General features: G+C 36.0%; 1 protein-coding gene across 1 annotated transcript in view; it reads left to right on the top strand.

The window, feature by feature from the left end:
* The first annotated feature begins 723 nt into the window (after positions 1-723).
* LOC103698335 (importin beta-like SAD2) overlaps positions 724-17,645 on the top strand; it is a 78,582-nt gene continuing 61,660 nt past the window's right edge. Inside the window, 7 exon segments of the mRNA XM_039121730.1 lie at positions 724-1,043; positions 3,252-3,387; positions 3,472-3,559; positions 12,995-13,150; positions 13,808-13,970; positions 14,067-14,251; positions 14,330-14,503. Coding sequence (XP_038977658.1) covers positions 954-1,043; positions 3,252-3,387; positions 3,472-3,559; positions 12,995-13,150; positions 13,808-13,970; positions 14,067-14,251; positions 14,330-14,503 — 992 coding nt within the window. The 5' untranslated portion in view covers positions 724-953.

The following is a 17,645-nucleotide window of genomic DNA, read 5'->3' on the forward strand; positions in this document are numbered from 1 at the left end:
TTTAGTTCCTTGAGAGAGAAGTTTTAATAGTACATATAGTAACTTATGGAAGGAAACTAAATTCTTTTTTTTTTAAACTAATTGCTCTCGGGTTGTACGATAATATATTTTCTTGGAACCTCCAAGCTAGAGCACCCTTTAATAAAATACAACTGTTTCCTAAAGAAGAGGCATAGGTCTGGCATGAGACAGTTCACTGAACCCCAGAACGATCTATGAACCCAACTGTCGCCGATTGTCGCACTTCACTTCGCACACTGTAACCAATGTTGGGGGGGGGGGGGGGGGGGGGGGGGGCTTGGGCGGGCGTGCGCCCATTCCAGATGATCCACCAATCAGACGCTCGAGATCCTGCAATGCACTTAGACCCCAGTACACGCATCAAAATCCTCAAGTCAGTCGGAATCCAGACAAAGATCCCGCCAGACGTGCAATGGAAATAACTCGAACCGCCCCGCCTCCCTGGGTCCGGTCCAGAAACTTCGAAACCCATCTATGGTACGGATTCCTACTTCTACATGTCGGAATTCTATTCGTTGCTACCTGCAGAATCATTGAGTTTGCTGCTTATCTCCCGCCACATAGCATGCCGCGTCCGTTTGATAGTTTAGATGGCCTTGTAGCATAAATTGGACCTGGCCAATTCGGACACAAGCGATGCGACTCCGAGTGGAGATTTGGTGGCCAGACCTGACCTAACCCTAGGGTTAAATACCGGTTTGCTCTCTCTCCCTCCACGCCCTCCACACCCCCCCCCCCTCCGCGCTTCTTCCTCCCAGGAACAAGGCGAGCCAGGGACTCCTTCTCCTGTCTCCTCTCTCCTCTCTCTCTCTCTCTCTCTCTCTCTCCCAAAAACCCTGCTCACCCACCCAAACCCTAGCTCGGATCAGCCCTTTCCTTCTCCTCGCCCGTCCGATCCTCGGGAATCCACTGCCCCTTGGGTTTCCGTGGTCATGGATCTGCCTAGCCTCGCGGTTGTTCTCCGGGCCGCGCTTAGCCCCAATCCGGACGAGAGGAAGGCGGCCGAGGAGAGCCTCAACCAGGTGAATTCTTCGCCCATAGCTTCTATCTTACTAATTTCATGTTTTAGCTTTTGAGTCCTCGACAGGGTTTTAAGGTTGTCGATGCTGGCGCTTGTCCCATGTTTGATTGTTTGATACATCCTTTATCTTCGTGGTTTCTTAATTTGATGTTGTTTATTTGACTCAGTATAAAAATATGTGTTTTGATCCAAATTTAGTTCATTTCCAACTAAAGAGATAAGCTTGCAAATTTTGCCATTCAAGTGCTTGGATCTTGTGATAGACATTCAAACCCTGTGTTTTTGATTTGTTATTTCTAGATAGGTAGTATTGGACCTTGTGACTTCCTTACTGTCATTGACTTTTGAAGCCATGTTCCTGCCTTTTCTAGCATGCTAAAAATTTGATTTTGCACAAATCCATGTTTACTTCTCGGTAATAGAGTCTATTCAAAGTGGTGATACATTCATGGAAAACATCCTGCTGGGTTACTATGTGATCTTCCAAGGAGATACACGCATGTGGACCAATGCGAAAAAACCTGAGAACCAGGGAAAGTGGAGATTATGTGGCTGGTTTGGCATGTCATTCAATTTTACGCCTTGCTTGGGATTTCTTCTTCCTTCTGCTCTTCATTCATGTATATATGTATGTAATAGCATTTTTCTGTTCCAATCATTACTATATTCCTTGGGGTTGATGACAGTGTTCCTTTCCCAAACAACGAAAGTGTAATGCAGTGATGTGTATTCTTTACCATGTGATCTTTCAGAACTGTGATATATCACATTACATTCACTTTTATCACTTATGCTACTTTTGTTGCAATAATGGTACATGCTGTGACTAGTCCAGTGCTCACGATTTTGAACTTGTAGATCCCAAGGAATATGCATAGTTGAGTTTTGGCCTCAAAAGTTGCTTCCTTTCATAACATGATTTTGCTTCACCATATCACAAATTCTGTGATAATGTCCATGTAAACCTCAGCATCAGATTTAGATCTCTTTCTGATGTTGTACTAAGCATATACTACCTTTTACTTTTCCCTATTTGTACAATTTAATAAGGATATATAGCCAGATGGGCCCATGTGAGTTAAAGCTAACAATCTTGGAAAATCAGAAATTAAATTATTTATTTCTGTGTTATAAATTTTAAATTTTTCTTTGATGTCATCCTCCTTGCTTGTGCATGCACGGATATGTATATGAGTGTCTTTTCCATTCCAATATCTACTTTCATTTTTCTTCGATCAATTGTATTTACGCAATACTCTATTGTCACTTGTAAAAGGAGAAGAAAGAATAGTTATGCTGTATATGCCTTTCCCTCTGATCTTCTGAGTTTATGCTATCTGATATATGAAGAAAGCCTCAGTCATCACGGCATTCCCTCCAACTATTGTTGTTGCTTTATATCTCAGCATGCTAAGATTGTATATAGTTTGCCCCTATCTATATGTTTCCATGATTAGGTTAATTAAGATGCATGATAGACATGGATTCCCTACTGGTGTATCCAACATATGCAACCTTATGTTTCTTTTAAAAGATTGGCAGCCTTAAAAGGTCTACGTGCACATGGAGCGAGAAATCCATTAAAGTAATAAGCTTATTTATTATTTTGGCATTATCATCTTGCAGTTTTTGAAGACTCTCATAATGCATTTACTTATTGCTATTAATTTACAACTTGTAGATCATAAGACATCTCAGTATTCACTACTTTCCTTTGTATCATTTACATCAGTTCATGATGTGTTCTTGCTTGTCATGTATCCTGTTGCACCCAATTTATCTCAACTTATCTTGGACAAGGTCATTATAATTTTATACCATATATAGGGATTATGAATGGCTTTTGGAGTCTGCTCATGTCTTCTATACTTTTCATAATGCATTTAATTTGACAAGGAGATAAATTTAGTAACAAGGATAGTCAGAATTTGACATATTTCCTGTGCTCCCATTTTCATGCCTTGCCTTTAGATTTTTTTCTTCCTTTCCATTATTTATTTTGTTTTTATTATTCCCCATTAAAGTCCATGTGCACATATTAACTGACATTTTATCTTTATTGTCTTTAGGTTCATTTTTCCCCCTAAAAGTATAGACAGATAAAGTACATCACCCAAGAAAATATTGACTACAAACTGGTGTATTTGCTCTTTCTTGCATGCACGTATTTGCCTGTACACATGATTCATTCAAGTGTTCTTTTTTGCAGTTTCAGTATGCGCCACAGCATTTGGTGAGGTTGCTGCAGATCATAGTAGATGGTAGTTGTGATATGGCTGTGCGCCAAGTTGCCAGCATTCATTTCAAGAACTTTGTGGCTAAAAACTGGTTACCTCATGAACTTGGTATGCATAAAAAAACAAGGTTAAATCTGTGATTACTTGATTGTTTTGGTAGCATACAAAAGCTAATCTGTTTGTCATCTATAGGTGAGCCCCAAAAGATATCAGAAAGTGATAAGCGCATGGTCCGTGAAAATATCCTTGGATTTATTGTTCAAGTTCCACCACTGCTGAGGTACATCATTTGGATATATGTTTCTAATTAGTGTGCTGAGTAAGCGATGAGATACTATTTCTGTGGGCATTCTTATTTAACTCATGGCGAAGCACCCACTTTTCCCCTTCTCTTGATCCGTTCCTTCATTCTTTTGTCTTTGTTTTATTTCAGTCATTTTTATCAACAAGCGGTCATAACTTTCAGTTAATTATATCCTCCTTTATTTGTTATTGTCATCATGCTAAACTCACCATGCCCTGATTGTCAATCGTCTGCCACAACATGGGGCCTTTTCTGCTTTATTTTCTTTTATAATTGTTGTTACAGCAAATTGAGATGGTTATGTGTTGCTCAAGGTGACAACCCAAGAGGGGGGGTGAATTGGGTTTTCTAAAAATTATGTTTCCTAATTAACTTTGAATTGAATGCAGCGGAATGATAAGATGTTATTTACTTAAGCTCTAGGCAATTACAAGTAAAGCAGTGAAAAATTAAGCTAGAGCAATTATACTATGGCTTTAGGGTGCAATTGATCTAAAATTAACTTATAGTTGTATGATCAATTTTAATCTATGTGAATAGTAAAGAATGGAGTGGAAGCTAAGCAAGCTCTAAACAATCACTTATAAATCAATAGGAAACAAAGCTAGAGATATTACACAATCAAGTATGAATGTAAGGCATAAAGCACAAGAGATAAGGCATCACAAACACAAAGATGTATAGTGGTTCGGTGCACCCTAGCACCTACATCCACTCCCCAAGACCTCTTGGAAATTTCACTATAATCCCTTAGATTACAGCCGGTTGTTTTACAAGCTCACAACCTAACTTGTTGTTTTCACGAGATCACAAGGAACTCGGTCGGTTTTCACAGGCTCACCGACTAGAACCGATCCGACTGTTTTCACGGGCTCACAATCCAACCCAGTTGGTTTTTTCCGGATTACCAACTACAACCTACAACGTTGGTTTTCACTGGCTCACCAACAACCCTTAACCCCTTGATTCAATCCCTTGATTGAATCAAGTTACAATATGTCAGAATAGGAGTTTAAAACAAATACAAGCTTCTCAAACAAGCAGATATAACAAATATAAACAAATAGAGTAAAGAGAAGAAGCCCTCAAACAAGTTTTGTAGATGAAGGAACTCGGCTTCTTCTTTACTTGATCCTCTTCTGATTTCGCACGAGGTAGAGGATCACTGAGGCAGCACACAGTTGGAGAGGAAGCTTTGGGATTCACTCGGATGCTCTTCTTCTCTCTCTTTTGCTTTGAATGGCCTTTTTGTGCTTTTGGGAGGTTTCTCTTAAAATCTCTTTGAAATCTCTTTCCTATGTGTTCTCTTCCTCTTCCTTACATCTTTCCTTGCTCGCCTCTTGATTTTATAGCTTTGGATGGCGTGGGAGCAAAGATCTAGCCGTTAGAGACAAGAATAGAGCCGTTATGACCCGTCTGCACATTTTGACAATGTATCCGTTGGGATCGGAGTCGACTCGCGCGATCTGGAGTCGACTCGGCTGTTACTGGAGACGACTCGCGCTTTACTGGAGACGACTCGGCCACTGTTCCAAATTTGAATTAAAGTGCATGCCTTGTCCTAGGGTCGACTTGGACCAAACTGGAGTCGATTCGCCAACAGCTGGAGATGACTCGGGCACTTAGGGGTTGGCTCGTTATCAGAAATTCAGAGAACCCATTTTCTGATTTTCTTCCTCGAGTCGACTCGGGTTAACTTGGAGTTGACTCGGCTGACTTGAGAGGCGACTCGAGGTCTTCGGGAGACGTCTCGCTCTCAGAGACCGAAAAACTGATTCTTTGTCTTTTGAACTGATCTGCCTCGGAGTCGACTCGGCTAACTTGGGGGTCAGCTCTGGAACACTTGGAGTCGACTCGTTCACAGGATCTCCGAAACTGATTCTCTGCCTTTTAGACTGTTTTTCTCTAGGAGTCGACTCGGACAAACTGAGAGTCGACTCGCTAAGCATCGGAGTCGACTCGCAACCTTTTGGAGTCGACTTGCTATCAGGGTCTAAAATCCAACATTCTGTTTTTCTGTCTTTTTCTGCGAAGTTGGCTCGTGAACAGTAGGAGTTGACTCGAGCACTGTTTCTTGAAACTCCAAAGTGCCAGAGTCGACTCTGAACTTCCAGGAGTCGACTCGAGGACTGTTCGTTTGAATTTTTTTCTTGGAGTTTGCTCCTCTAACTTGAATCCTTTGAACTTGAACCTTGGGCCAATGAAGTGTGGCTTTCTTCCAACTTTTCTTGAGAACTTTTGAGGCCTTCTTACATTCTTCCAACTTGCTATATTCCTCGCAAAACAATTTATCTTTCTTCTTGCAACACAACCATTAGTAATTATATTTTAAGGTTTTGTGATCATCAAAATCAATCTTTGGGTCAGCAATCTCCCCCTTTTTGATGATGACAAAATTTGGAGTATATGCAATATAAAATAGATTGTGTTCTAGAACTAATGTATAGCTAAGTTGCATGAAGTAGAAGGCATGCATATTTAAAACATACTTCATGATAATGCTTTAGATTTAATCAGCTTAACCCAATCAATACATTTCAATCTAAGCTGATTTATATTCCAGTGAAAATACATAAAGCATTATGAGCATATACTTAGATATTTCTTCCCCTTTTTGACAACATCAAAAAGGTTGCAAAATAATGAAACATTAAGCGCCAAGCAATAAATTATACTCAGATATTTCTCTCCCTTATTGTACTCTAATTTTCAGTCAATGCATGTCGAATTATTGCAAGAATATGAATCATATAACTCAAGGCAATAATGTCAGAACAAGATTAATGAGCATAGATCAGAGCCAATTAAGATGATTTCAGAGCAAATTATAATGAGAGCACATTGAATGTGATTCCAAAGATAGTTTTCAAATCAAGTGCAGGTGGAATCTTTTTTAAGTTAATTCAAAAAGTGTCAAGAATGATATTCAAAGAAAGTACGAATGGAAATCTAACCTCTTTTTTTTTAAAGATCTTTAATAACAAGTATGAAAGCTTGTTCATCAAAGATCTTTTGCCCAATATATTAAGTATTTCGCAACATGAGAGCAATCTAATTAATTTTCAGAGTATAAGATCAAAACTTATATACTCGAAAAATATAACATCATGTTGGATCATTAATTCTTAATGACTTCAAAGTTCTTTTATGATATAAAAACATTGGAGTATAAATACCAAAACATGAATTCAAGCAATTTATGATATATCTTAGAGCATACATAAAGTGCAAAGCTTTGAAAGTTCTTTTAGAGCTCTTTTAAAGACTTTCTTTTACTCCGTTAAAGAGAATAACATCAAAATCAATTAAAAGGAATTGACACAGGATAGAAACTCTAAAATGCAAGCCAATAAGAACTTATTAGTGAATTCCAAAATAGATTTTCTAATAGAGACAGATGGAATTCGTTTTTTTTTTTTAAATAATTTTCAAAAGAACTGATTTGTCAATTAGGCGTATTTTAAAATCTATAAATCTATCACATATAGTAGTTACTTTAAATTTGTGTTCATAAGAGATACTGAAGGAAATTTAGCTCAACACATTATTCTCCCCCTCTTTCATTAAACTAGAGGCTCTTAAGATCAACTGTTTGAATTGTAATTTGGTTCATGATTGATGCATAAGATATACTAATCAAATAACAAGCCTCAAGGTGTATCATAAAGATTTTCAGATTTAAATTTTAGATGATACATATTGGAAAGTATTAGGATCACTTCTCATTTAGTTTTCTTTTTCTCTCCTTTAGTTATGAATTTATGCGATTAAGTTCCATATGATCTCTCCTCCTGAAATTTTCTTTCTCCCCCTTAATTGAGCATTCCATTTAAGAGTTTAGAATTTGAAAATAATTTTCAATAAAACATTCAAATTGTTAATCTGGAAAATATGTTTTCTACAAATTTCAGCATATTTTCTATTTAACCCATTGAGAGCATATTTGCAAGTATCAAGTCATACTCATTTGAGATAATAAACGCTCTATAGAATTAAACACAAAGTATAGGGCTATATATAATTAAAACAAGTAATGGCAACACCAGGAGGTTTATCAAAAATAATTCATAAAATATTCAAGGTATGCATCATATGATGGTGACTTTTGAATAAGATGAAGAGAGATTGATATGTCTAAAGCTCCCCCTCAAAAGATGCATTCTTCTTTAATCATCATTTTTTTTATTGAATTTCAGATTTTAATGATAAGCGTGAATAAAACTGAAATTATATGATATCAAGAATGTAGTATGATCTAGAATTATTCAAAATTTATATCAATCACGCTTTTTAATTTTTCAAGAACAAGGCATGCTTCTTCTTAATCTTTGAGAAAATGTACTGAAATATTAATCTGAAAATAATTCTTTTGAAGCTCAATTTCTTTCAAAAGCAATTATATTTTCTTTCTTTTAAGAGTCATTTGCGTGAGTTAAAATATTCTAGCTTTAGGAGCATTCACTCTCTTTTAATAATAGCTTTTTCTTTTAGGATGGAAGCAAAAAACATGCAGAAAGGGATATAGAAGATCATTTAAGTGAATGTTTATAGAATTTAATTTCTTACTCATAGGTTCACAGCAATGTGTATATGAAACATAATAAATCTTCTTAATCATCAAAATAAAATCATATATTTAGAAATATTTGTTCGCAATCAAGATCATTAAAAGACACATCATTTAGACCAATATTAGTATACTTTAAAGATAAGAAATGATATGTTTCGGATGCGTATCAGAGCAATCAACCAAGGCATCAAAATTAATTCTGTTTTTTAAGTTATAATTTTCATCTAGAAATCATATTGAGTTATTCTACTGAATGATGCGATCATTGAAGCATATGACTAAAGTTACAAAGATGCAACGATATAAGCATTTTTTAATTAAGTTTAAGCTTTTATACAAAATCAGATTCTGAATTTCATAAGAATTTTCAAGAATGCTTTCAAAATTATAATTTGAGATATGTATCTTTTACATTGTAGCTCATCTTAAATTAATAAGTTTGTAAACACATATTTCAATAACATTAGAGCACATTCAGAATTTTTATAATTAATATGAATTTTGGTACAGATTGAAGCAATTTAACATGTATCAGGATATTATGTACCAAAGTTTAGGCAAGATGGAAGATAATTCAAAATCAATTCATTTTGCCTTAATTGCAAATTCATTCTATTCTTTTCTTTTATTTTTAAGAATATATTTATTAAAATCAGAAAAGTACAAAGAGAATCAATGAATCCAGAAAATACATATCATTGAGGAGTATGTTTTGCAAGTGAAAACCATTTTCATTAAGCTTTGGAACACAAGTTATTTCGAAGTCAAAGGTGAAGCAAAAACTTGTGTGTAAAGTTAAAGCCTATTTCAAATTATGAGTGTTATAAAAAGAAAAATAAATTTGTTATTGGTAGAAACATGTTTCAATCAAATTATTCAAGCATGGAGCATTTTAAACTGAATATTGAAAACATATAATTCAAAGTATGCAAAACATAACAAGCATGTCATGAATCAAAATCAGTTCTTTTCAAATAAACTTTTCTTACATAATTATGCATTGATTTCATCCTTAAGATGCGTTTTCAAGTGATTAAAACTTGATTTGATTCTTCTGGTATACTTTCATTTACTTTGTCATTCATTTTTTCATTTTTTTTGAATTTCTTTCCTTAACCAATTAATGAATATTTTGATTTTGATTTTTGTTTTTTTTTTTAAATTTTCTTATGCTCTATACTCTATTTGCTCTCTATCCGGTGGAGTTGGAAGGGGCACGAGGTACTACCACTAGTCTTCCTCTTATGCCGTCTCTAATATACCGTACACCGAATAGTTGGGTCAAATAGTGCCGGGTACTACCACTAGCCTCCCCATTGGCACCATCCCTATGATGAGCAATATAGAAAGGTTAAAATGTTCACTTCAAACTCCTCCTGTTTAAGTGTAATTAATTACGGATTTTATCCCTTTCAAAAGAATACTCATACAAGTCTCACAAATGTGCTGAATATATTATGCTTGTTTTGCTTTTTCTTAAGATTAGAGTATTTGCCTTTACTTAGATTTTACTTTCCTTGAATAATGTTCATTTTCTTTTCTTTATCTCTCTTTTTGTTATTCTCAAGTAATTTACATGAAAGAGCAGAATAAAGAAATAATCTAATGTATCATATATATATATCATGCAAACAACATTTTCATTATGCTCAAGGATTCATAGCTTCTCACAAGTTATTTTATATCAAAATTTTAAGCATAAACTTGTGTATTTTATGGTTATGACATAGGCAAAGATATATTTTAGTTTGGACAAACCATGAAACAATTTCTAAAAGTATAAGTCAATCAATACATATATAGACATGATATCAAGAAATTAATAATTAAAGACTTTAATCATGCCACAATAAGATTTAAGTTATTGACTTTGCTCAGCTAATTTATGAGAGAGCTATCTAAAATTACCGATTCATTCTGCATTCTTCAAGTCAAATACCTACTAGATTTCTTATGTGTAAATTTTTGGCTGAAGAAGGTCCCCTTTCTTGTTTGCATGTGAATGTTTATTGTATCTTACGTGGAGGTGTTCTTCAAGTTGAAATCTCTCATTTTCTTGCTTGAGGATCCTGCATTATTAACAAAATCTTTTTCTTTCTTAAAGGAAAATCATTAATTTCTTCAAGATACAAAACTTTCATACAACATATTTCTTAACTAGATGACTCAACATAAGATATGACAATAATTGAATATTGAGTCACTTTACTCGAGAGATTGCCTAAATATAAGTAAGCACATGTCACTTGAACTAAAAAGATAGTTTCATTAACCAAGATGGTTCAAGGACAAGCATGTGAGGCAATAGGAAGATTCATCAAGGTCAAATCAATTTCTTGTTTTCAGAATCAATTTAGCTTAGATTCTATTTGCTTAAGATAATTATCAATAAGACATGCTAGCTAAGTTTTGATCAAATTATCTTAAACAGTTGTTTCTATCAAAATTCAGATTGTTACATAAAATCAAAATGATAAACTATATTATCAATAAAAGATATAGTTTTAATAAGAATAGTATGAATTGATATTTCTACAACTAGTATCTTTTCATTGAATATTCTATATGCATTGCTTGAAGAGTAATATCCAAAGAAACACTTGTTTTATCAGATTTGGCATATCTTTCATTGTTGAGAACATAACATGTACAACTGAAAAACATGAAAGTGTGCAACATTTGATTTTCCCTTTTTTTTTGAGTTCATAAGGGATTTTCTTCAAAAATAGATCTAATAGAAACCTTATAATATGACAAGCTGTGATGATAACATTAATTAAAATCAATTAAGCAAGTTACCATCACAAAGCATTGTTATTACACAAATTTTTCAAGGGTTCTATTTTTTATGTTTTTATAACCCCTATATGCAATGGTGTTCTTGGTGCAAGAACAATTGTATTCAATACCATTTTCTGTACAAAACTTATTAACAAATTGGTTTTCAAAGCTGTGGCATGAATTTTCATAGTTTTTAAACCTTTTTCATTTGAAACCTTTTGTAAGTTTGTGCCAAAATAGAAAATATTTCAATTTAAGTGCCAAGAATAAAACCAACGTTAGCTTTGAGAAATCATCCTCAATTACAAACTCAAGAAGCTTATCTCCTAGGTTCACTATCTTAGAGATCCAAATAAGTTCTTGTGGAGAATTTTCAAAGACTAAGAGGTGGAAACAATGTTTTCAGATTTAGAAATGATTCTAGTTTGTTTCCCTAGATGACATGCATAGCAAACTTTGACCTTGTAGAAATTAGTCTAAGTAAGCCAATGACAAGATTTTTTGAGATTAAGTACATACTAGCATGAGTTGATTTTATATGGCAAAAGTGGTTTCTTTAATCTTGGTATTTATAATGCATATATCTAAAAATATACCAAGTACACATTCTTATGTCTAAGATCAATAAAAGATAATGCCATGGATAAGAACTCTTAATCAAGCATATAGAAAATTCATAGAGTTATTCTTAATAAATTGATTAATCATTTAGCAACTTATCCAGCAGTAAGTAAAGTATACTATAAAATGAAGTGATTTGATTATATTTTTAAAAATATTACCTATATCACAAAATTGATTAATACCAGCAATTCATGTTTTAATCAGATGCTAAGGCAAAGAGAATGATGAGATGCAAGGATTACTAATTTTATTATTCTTTTCATTTCAATTACTTTTCTTAAGTATATTTTAAGTTTCATTCTTAAGTATATTTTAAGTTTCATTTTAGTATACTCGGGCACTTAGGGGTCGGCTCGTTCTCAGGATTTCAGAGAACCCATTTTCTGATTTTCTTCCTCGAGTCGACTCGGGTTAACTTGGAGTCGACTCGGCTGACTTGAGAGGCGACTCGAGGTCTTCGGGAGACGTCTCGCTCTCAGAGACCGAAAAACTAATTCTCTGTCTTTTGAACTGATCTGTCTCGGAGTCGACTTGGGCCTTAATGGAGTCGACTCGGCTAACTTGGGGGTCGGCTCTGGAACATTTGGAGTCGACTCGTTCACAGGATCTCCGAAACTGATTCTCTGCCTTTCAGACTGTTTTCCTCTGGCAGTCGACTCGGACAAACTGAGAGTCGACTCGCTAACAGGGTCTAAAATCCAATATTCTGTTTTTCTGTCTTTTTCTGCGGGAGTTGGCTCGTGAACAGTAGGAGTTGACTCGAGCACTGTTTCTTGAAACTCCAAAGTGCCAGAGTCGACTATGAACTTCCAGGAGTCGACTCGAGGACTGTTCGTTTGAATTTTTTTCTTGGAGTTTGCTCCTCCAACTTGAATCCTTTGAACTTGAACCTTGGGCCAATGAAGTGTGGCTTTCTTCCAACTTTTCTTGAGAACTTTTGAGGCCTTCTTGCATTCTTCCAACTTGTTATATTCCTTGCAAAACAATTTATCTTTCTTTGCAACACAACCATTAGTAATTATATTTCAAGGTTTTGTGATCATCAAAATCAATCTTTGGGTCAGCATTAAGTTATATGCCTATTGCTGAGATGTGGTTTGTTGTAATATTTTTTTCTTCATGTGATTAACGTCACCATTAATAGGCATGTTATCAAAGTTTTCTTGTTACATAGCAATGTGTGACAGGTGCAACTTTAACTTTATCATCATGAAGTTCTGTTACTGTGAAGACTTTTCCCAAGCTTCTAAGTACAATTTTGAGAGCTTCAACATCTTCTATCTGCATGATGTTCTATTCACATTTTTAAAAACAATTTTATGCTATTTTTTTCAATCTTATATTCATTTAGTATCCTTCTCTATTCTCATGTTCAGTTAGTATCTTTATGATGATGTTCTCCTTGGCTGTTCTGATACATACTCTTCATCAAACAGAGCTCAGCTTGGTGAATGTATTAAAACAATAATCCATGCCGATTACCCAGAACAGTGGCCTAGTCTTCTTCAGTGGATAAAGTGCAACTTGCAGTTGCAAGATCAACAAATATTTGGAGCCTTATATGTTTTGAGGGTTCTATCCAGGAAATATGAGTAAGTATGGTCCCTTGTGTGTATTCAAAGACCTTCATTATTGGTCCATATGCAATTTGTCTTTTCTTGCATATTACTGTCTTGGATGCTTCATGTGGATCCTTGGTTTTCATTTTTGTCAATATGATTAATATATCAAATAAAAACTGTTCACCAGTCTAGCATTTTTTTCCCCAACTCTGGAACATCGTTTGTTATGATTGAACTTTTGAGGTACTACAACAAAATATGCTTTAACTATACAATGTAGATGACATTCAAGCAAAATCTTGGTGATCATTGCTGTTTACTTTGATCACTTTGGATTATTGTAATTGTTGCTCATGTCTGGCATGCCAGTTTGCTCTTTTGATTTATTCTAAAACTAGACTTTCTGTTTAGTTGCCCCTTTCCCCTACTAATTATGCTTATTTTTTATTAGAAGAGGTTTTTGTCATGAATTTTCAAACTCAACCGAGTATATTAGTGTTCTCACTATTTGCATCCTTTCATTATGACACGTAAACATATTAGTAGAGGCTAATTGTACGAGTCCATAAGGTGCTGCCTCATAAATTAATGTTAGTAGGTGTTTCTTTAGTGTCTTTTCTGTGGACATGTCTATGGTGCTTCCATACTAAATGATTTTTTTTCCTATGCTCTTTATTTGTTTTAAAGGTTCAAGTCCGATGAAGAGCGAATACCACTTTATCTCATTGTTGAAGAGACATTTCCTCACTTACTGAGTATATACAACAAACTTGTTGAGATTGCTAACCCTTCAGTTGAAGTAGCTGATTTAATCAAACTCATATGCAAAATATTCTGGTCGTCAATATATGTACGTTTCTGTGATATGCAAGTCTCATTTTTTCCTGGAAGCTTCTGTACATGTGTAAGCTTATCTTTTATGTTGGTTTGAACCGTCTTTTTTCAGTTGGAGATTCCAAAGCAACTATTTGATCCCAACATGTTCAATGCTTGGATGGTTTTATTCTTGAATATATTGGAAAGGCCTGTTCCTTTGGAAGGTCAACCATCTGATCCAGAGGTTAGGAACTCTTGGGGATGGTGGAAGGTCAAAAAGTGGACAATTCACATCTTAAACCGTTTATACACTCGGTGAGTTCTTCAGTGGTAGAAAATGGGATACATGCTTTCTGTAATTGTGCATTTAATTGGCACGTGGAACATTATCAGGTTTGGGGATCTAAAACTTCAGAAGCCAGAGAGTAAAGCTTTTGCTCAAATGTTTCAGAAAAACTATGCTGGGAAGATTTTGGAATGCCACCTACAATTGCTCAATGTTATCCGTACAGGTGGATATTTACCTGATAGAGTTATCAACCTTATCCTTCAATATCTCAGCAGCAGGTTAGTCATGCTTTGATCTCTAGCTGCGTAAGTATTTTGCTTAATTCTGCAGTTATTTAATGTTTTTCTGTAGTGTACACTAGAAGTTATTTAATGAGCAATTATTTAACATTTTTTCTTTAGTATTTTGCTTGATTCTGCTATTACTACATGACATTTTGAAGGACCAAATCTTAATTGGATGCAAGATGCCATTGACATGGAGCTAATTGTGTGACAAGAAACACAAATACCTGAGAGGTGAAAGGGTAACCTGTCAACAATATCTGGTAGCAGGAAAATTTCAGCAAATTTGTAAAAATTATGAAATACCAGAAAATGTGGAAAAATGGAGTAAATAATTTTCAATAAAAATTGGAAGGGTAGATGCTTTTCTTTACGATGCAGCAATTCCTTCAATAGGATGGATAGAATAGTAATTTCTGAAATTTTGAGAAAATTTCAATAATCTATAGAATTCTGTCATTTTAGAAACGTGCTTAAGGGATGGATTTACGCGCAACTTGGCATGACATGTCATGCATGATGTGTACTGTGCTAGTGCCTTATTGGCACATGGCATTTGGATGGTGGGAACTGTGCTAGTAATTTGCTTTCATACATGCAGTGCTTGCCTAGATTGCCAGGGCATGGCATGGTATATACCATGGTATGCTGAATCTGCCTGTACCAGCCGGTTCAGCATATAGTGTATCGGTTCGGGCCCTGATCAGTACAGCGGAGTCGTGGAAACCGGTATTAGGCCCATAGATGCCGAACCCAGCCGGAGTCAGGGAAGAAGAAGAGAAGGAGAGAGCGAGCGGGGGAGGGAGGGAGAAGGAGAGGCCTCCGCCGCCCATGGAGGACTGTGGGAGGCCGGCGGAAGGGCGAGGGAGCACTCGCTTTCGCAGGGAAGAGCTGGCCAGTTCGGTACCTGTTTAAATCGGTCTGAACTGGAATCGTACCGGTCCGGTAGGTGACGGTACGCCTACCGGTACTGGTACGGCGTACCTTGGTATGTACCATGCCAATATTAGTCTGGCGAACTAGTGGCATTTGATATTTCAATCCTTGCTTTGGTGCTAGTATTTTTATGAATTACATAGTTGGTTAATTGTACACCCTTATTGATTAAATAAAAAAGGGTAACCACTACACGGTAAATGTTTATTGTTGAGGCTTTGTATTTAAACATGTTACCTGGATTATCATGTGCTTGTTGCAGTTTGTAAATAATATTTTCATGTGTTGCTTTTTCTCTAGGTTAAATAATGGTATCTGCAAAGTCATGTTACTTTTTGGGTGATTTGGTCTAGTCCTTTTCCATTAATGTACGGGTTTTAGTGTCTGAATGGTTGGATTGGTTATTGGAAAACCCTATATATTTTAGGAGGCAGACTGTGGTTTGATATCTCTGCAAGTGGATAGTTATATCTATTGCTGAATCAACGAGTCTTGTTGATGCATGTTGTTGCCCAAGGTGACAAGTCAAGAAGGGGGGGGGGGTGAATTGGTTTTTCTTGATTTTCGATTCCTTAATTATGTTAATTGATGAGTGAGTGATTTAGTTAATATAGATTAAGTGCAAGTAGTGAAGTTAGAACAATACACAATACAAACAACAAGAAGTATAGTGGTTCGGTGCTCTCCTATGCACCTACGTCCACTCCCCAAGCGACTCCTTGGGAATTCACTATAATTCCGCGGATTACAGTTGGATTGTTTTCTGGGCTCACAATCCAAAAATCTTTACACTTTAGTTTTTCCGGGATCACCAAAAACCTATGTTGGTTTTATGGGCTTACCAACAAACCTTCACCGTTGGTTTTACGGGTTCACCAACAAACCTACACCGTTGGTTTTACGGGCTTACTAACAAACCTTACAAGATTGTTAAGAAGAATAAGGTTGAAACTCCTAGATGAGCAGATATAACAATTATAAGCTACAAAGAAGAGTTAGAATATAGTTATCGCTTTGATAAGGCTCTTCTCTTCTTTGTCAAGGAATGCTTCACTTTTCTAGAGTTGGTGGAGCTCTTAATACCTCTTTTGATCTGCTCAACCACTTCCTTTTGACTCTTGAATGAAGCACCTTGATGAAGAAAATTAGGGTTTTGTCTTTCTTGAATAAGCTTTGATTTTCATACGAAAGATGCCTTGTTCTTATGAATAGTGTCATTATAAATACTTTCCCACATGTTTAGGTTACTCCCCATTGCTTAGATTTGAAAAACTATCCATTACTAGCCGTTGGAAGGTCAAAAAGTAGTTCTGCAGAATTAGCCGTTATGCTTCTGCCCGTGCTGGGGTCGACCCAAACTTTTCTGGGGTCGACTCACACCACTGTTCATCATACTTAGGGTCGACTCAACTTCCACTGGGGTCGACCCAACTTTTACTGGGGTCGACTCCTGCTACAGCGGGGTCGGCCCTCTCAGGAATCACAGAACCTTGTATTTCAGCTGTTTTTCACTAGGGTCGACTCAACTTCTTTTGGGGTCGACTCAAGTTACAGTGGGGTCGACTCAAGTTCCATTGGGGTCGACCCTCTCAGGGATTCTAGAGAGTTTTGAACGACATAGCCTTGGGGCCGACTCATGTTCATTTGGGGTCGACTTAAGCATTCTTGGGGTCGGCTCAAGAAAAGTTGGGGTCGGCCCTCTCAGTAAATTCTAGAGACTTGTTTTCTTAAGGCTTGAAGCTGGGGTCGACTCAAGGTTCTTTGGGGTCGACTTCGCTCCTGGGGTCGGCTCAAGCATTCTTGGGGTTGATTCCACTACTGTTCATCCATGCCATTTTTGCAGAGGTGTGCCTGATGGTTCATGATGTGCCAGGGTCGACTCCACCTATGTTGGGGTCGACTCATTCCACACTTTGCTGTATCTTAAGGTTAGACTTATCCATACAATTAATGAAATATATTTCAAGCAATTTTGAATGTATGCCATGGTAGTGCTACATACTCTTAACAATTAAAATTACTATTTTGCCCTTAAGAGTACATTTCACTTGAAACTTTGCTGAATTAGAATTTAGAATTCTCTATCCCTTTTCTATTGCAAATTTTATCTCATTATTAATCATTGAAAGAAATCTTGATCTCATTCTTCTAATGTATCGAGAGTGTCGAACTCAGTAGTGATGTATCACGTTAACTTGTA

This window comes from Phoenix dactylifera, unplaced genomic scaffold (genome assembly GCF_009389715.1).
Source record: "Phoenix dactylifera cultivar Barhee BC4 unplaced genomic scaffold, palm_55x_up_171113_PBpolish2nd_filt_p 001197F, whole genome shotgun sequence".
Lineage (NCBI taxonomy): Eukaryota > Viridiplantae > Streptophyta > Magnoliopsida > Arecales > Arecaceae > Phoenix > Phoenix dactylifera.